The 4,438-nt window shown below is 45.2% G+C and overlaps 1 protein-coding gene across 1 annotated transcript; it reads left to right on the top strand.

The window, feature by feature from the left end:
- Window positions 1-2,380: 2,380 nt before the first annotated feature.
- On the top strand, window positions 2,381-3,940 carry LOC146187750 (uncharacterized). Its single transcript, XM_084603522.1, has 2 exons — window positions 2,381-2,902; window positions 3,483-3,940. The coding sequence occupies exons 1-2, from the start codon at window positions 2,749-2,751 to the stop codon at window positions 3,689-3,691; spliced, it is 363 nt and encodes a 120-aa protein (XP_084459648.1). The 5' UTR covers window positions 2,381-2,748; the 3' UTR covers window positions 3,692-3,940.
- The last annotated feature ends 498 nt before the right edge of the window (window positions 3,941-4,438 follow it).

Below are 4,438 nucleotides of genomic sequence, written 5' to 3'. Positions count from 1 at the left end.
CTCGACCGACTCTTGTTTACGGCCGCAGCATGGCTCGGCTCAAGGCAGCTCGACCAAGGTCAATGTACAACTGGTCGCGCAACTCGGAAGAAAACGCGTGCAGCTGCCTACTGCCAGCGGCATCAACTCGATGATGAGGGCTCCTGCGAACTGTGAGGCAAATTACTAACGCACAGAAAATAAGATCTGCCAGAACTCCAAAGAACTAGAAAGTAAACATAATATTCGCGCTCAGGAATGAATGCAGTTTTTGTTTCTTGCGTAAGAAAAAAACGTGTCACGTTTTTAATAATATTTTAACTTGTTTCTAACGGCCTCTCTCGGCCACTTATTATCCGCTGCGTAGTTGCCCAAAGCTCAGATAAGCTTTTTTTCCATCCGCGTAATGGGTGTGTCGTCGGCCCCGGTTCAACGTTCATCGTTGCGTGCTGCGTACAGAGTGGGTTATCTGTAACAAACAGTCAGTATTTCATTCTGCTGGTTTTGGTAGAGCTTTACTGCAAGGCGAAGACTGTCTGTGCTCGATGAGAAACTGATTGCCGCTGCATGTGCGCATTTCCGGACGATGGGACAATGCTGCGTCACAGCTCGGCGGCTCGGCTCGGCCTCCCAGGCACGTCGCAAAAGTGGTGGCTTGTTTTACGGATACACGTCTGCATGAGCGGCGTATCACTGCATGGTTTAATTGAGCGGTGAAGGTGAGATTTTATTGCCCCCAAGAAGCGTGTCGCATTGCTCAAAGCCTTCCGTTCCGCTCCCCTTGCTGCGTGTTTTGCTTACTGCGTCGTATTACCGCACCAACGTTCGCTGAACGTGCTTTAGCTGTTATTACAGTGATGTTCCTATTGTCAATGGGATCTTTCTCATGAACATGTTAAATGCTTAAGTTGTAAATTTGTAACCTCACATTGACTCCTTTCAGTGGCAAATGAAGCGCGAGTAAAATATGGGAATCATGAACAGGGCGAGATTTATTGGAGCGAAGCTATATCATAGATATTTTATTTTCTCAGACGCATTAACTTCTAAATACTAGCAATCCCAATTTGAATTGTTTACCTAAGCTCTTACAGGTTGGCGTTCTAGCGCTAGCGTTAGTTATTCCGTTCGTTTGTTTTTGTTGTTCTTTGACGCTGATATGTATACTTTGTTTGTTAGCAAGATCTTTTACCCTTTATAACCTCACCGCGTCTCGTTTGGAGACCTACGCTCAGGTCATTTTGTTATCACGAGGATTTCATGAAGACCGTGACGAATGAGCGGTGGTTGCTCTCCTACACTTAGATTTCATTGTCGTGAAGCGACTATGTAAGTAATCGTGAATTAATAAAGCCTGGCTTTCTGTGCAGCGCAGCTTCACTCATTTATGCCCTTAGTGAAAAGCCTCAAGCCATGTGGTTCTATCCATGTGCTTGCCGAATTCACTTGAAGGCCCTTGTTCACAAACGTGCCCGAAGAAATAAGCCCCAGAATGCGTTTACATGACGCGCGACGAAAGACTAGGCTAACGACGACGGAGGCAGAACGATGCTATGATAAGGTGGTTAAAGATGCCGTAACATTTCAGTTAACGTAAAACTTGACAGTAGAAATCCATGTCAAGTAAAGTTGGCTGAACAGTTACGGTGTCCATTTTTCTGCCTTATCCGAGCATCGTTCTGCCTCCGTCGTTGTTGGCCTTGTTTTTCGTTCATAAGTAAAAAGACAATCAAATTCCCCGCCAAAAGTACGTCACTGTGACGTCACAAGCAACGTCACGTGTTTGTTGTGCCTCACAGTTCGCAGGGGGCGCTGGGAAACTAAAGCCTCGCTCAGAGTCGACACGCAGGCTTCTATGGGAGTTACGCTACCATTTGTTCTTCTACCATGGCTCGACTGAACAAAATTAGTTTGGTTCATCTGTACTAGATGGCGCGGCATAACACGTAAGCACAGTTTTTCGAGGCTTGTATGAAAGGTCCATACATTTTGCTTCACGTACACCACGTACGTGAAACTAAAAGTAGTCCTGGCGAAATTCGCGCAGCGCACGTAGACTTCTCACGTTTGCGTACGTAACTCTGTACGCACGTGAAACTAAAACTGTCTAATTTCGCCGAGTGGCGAGGTGCCCGAATTATGCTAATGAGACTATGGCGACAGGCAAGCTGATTTATGCAGCCGTTAGCCTACCGTAGTTTCTTAGCTTGTTATTAAAAGTAAAAGGATAACTTTATATACACCTTGCATGGCTTTTAAACGCAATAGAAAGGCAAATTATGAGCGCGTATGAAATAAAGGACGCTTGAGACAATCTGTAATAAGGGCAAAAGCTTGCGGCCGCGTGACGGCGCTAACTGCTTTCTTTATTCAAACCCTTTCTTCCCATGGTAAGAAATCATTGGTCTGTGCGGTTATGATAACCCAGCAATGGCGGCGGCCATGGAGGGAGGCATGAAGGGAGGTACGCTTTCATTATAGTGAACTAGAATATATATTCTAGTTCACTATAGCTTACATGGAGGAAAGAAAGAACTTGTACGCTTATGAGTGGTCTTCGTGCCGTTCGTCGTCTGCAAGTAGTGATCGAGGATTTGCTGCAGCACAGCAATGCTGTCAAATTGTCTTGAAAGATAGCTCGTCAGTACAGTCAGATCAGTCATCTGACGAGGAGTGTAGTGTGGCGGATTTGCAAGCTCCGAGGCGAGAATTGTCCTGCGCTCGGAATGTTGAACTGTTGAGCTACTGGTGCTTCGGGTGTGATCGCCAATGGTGAACGCCTCTGATGTTGGATGGCACCAAATGTATTCGTTCGGCCGAGCGACAAGCTCCCGGAATGTGTCGGGCTTCTCGATGGGTGTCGACCAGCAAGGCAACGCAGTCAGTCTGCTGGAAATGGTGCAGCACGTCGAGCATCACAGAGGTAAGTGCAATAGGAAAACCTGTAAAGGTGACTGTTCATACAGCGTCATTCGCATTCAAGTTTTACGCAGGCGGGAAATGACTGAAGATTAAAGGAATACTCACAGGACGCATGCGGCGAATCCGACATTTTTAATCAGCACTTTGCGTTGCTTTTAGCTGCATATTTCTACGACGCATTATAATTTTCTTCAACTTCTCTACACTGCACGAACTTAAAAAAAAAAAAAAAAAAAAAAAAAAAAAAAAAACTGAGTGTGCTTGTAGTTGTCAAGATTTCTTGGTTAATGGTTTCGACGACCGAGAAAGGAAAAACAAGTGAAATCGCCTGATATAAGTCGTTCCTTTAATTGCAAAAAAAGAAAGAAAAAGTTAGCCACAATACAATTTCCGCCACCAAGCCGTCTTTACCTGTTACGGAAATGGTTCACTTAGGTTTAGGTTTTGCACTGACCATTTCTTGCATTCATAGATTACACTTTACCGCAGCCTAGCTTGTAGCTTTGATGATTTTGAATGTTCCTGTGCCATGCGTGTTTGATATTTTATTTGCATATAATTTAGGCACTAAACATTTGCAGGTGATCGTGTGGACCTTGTGCAGCCGTTGCAGCACTTCCAATCCGAGTCATCATGTGGTCGAGAAGTCCTGGGGCCATATTCAACATCATTAACCTCTCTGCTAGGCTTGTATAATCTGGGAGGCCACGCCTTGTCCCTGGACGGCCACATCAGATGTGAAGTGCTATGCAGATGGACAGCTCTTTTTGAAGATCGTTACAGCTTGTAGTGTGTGCAGATCACATGACATTGACGCCACCTGCAAATGGTAATCGCAGCAGGAACATCAACAAGTACAAGGAAGAGGACGTGCAACATTTATATTAACTCGGACAGGAACAACTTGATCACCTGCACTTGAGATTTTCACTCGCTGTCATGATTTTGATATATGCCACAAGTGATCAATGTGCACATTCTTACTGCTTCATGTTCGATAGCATACTGCTGAAAAGCCGTCCAAGTCTTAATTTTTTCTGTGGTTTTGAGATATAACCATCTCTTGGTGTACATTTTGTTGATAGCATGTGCAAGAACCAAGTTCAGCTTTGGGGTGGCGCAGTGGTTACGGCGCTCGACTATTGTTCCCAAAGACGCGGGATCGAATCCCGGCCTCGGCGGCCGCTTTTCGATGGAGGTGAAAAGCAAGGCGCCCATGTGCTGTGCGATGTTAGTGCACATTAGTGCGATGTTAGAACCCCAGGTGGTCGAAATTTCCGGAGCCCTCCACTACGACGTCTCTCATAGCCTGAGTCGCTTTGGGACGTTAAACCCCACAAACCAAACCAAACCTTTCCTTGGTGCTATAATTTTTTGTCTACCATCTGCAGACATACTGAGTGTATTCTACAAGTGCTGTGGCCCTTGCTGAGAGCTGTCATTCTTTGTTGTGTACTTTGCTTTTTTGTGTTCTGCTTAAACTCAGTGTGCATTTTATTAAGTGCTTCATGTCAATGAAACACAGGAAGGTACAAAA

This window comes from Amblyomma maculatum, chromosome 5 (assembly GCF_055883805.1).
Source record: "Amblyomma maculatum isolate TAMU_Amacu chromosome 5, ASM5588380v1, whole genome shotgun sequence".
NCBI classification, from domain to species: Eukaryota; Metazoa; Arthropoda; class Arachnida; order Ixodida; family Ixodidae; genus Amblyomma; species Amblyomma maculatum.
Note: the sequence above shows the minus strand (reverse complement) of the source record. Positions and strands in the feature narration are given on the sequence as shown.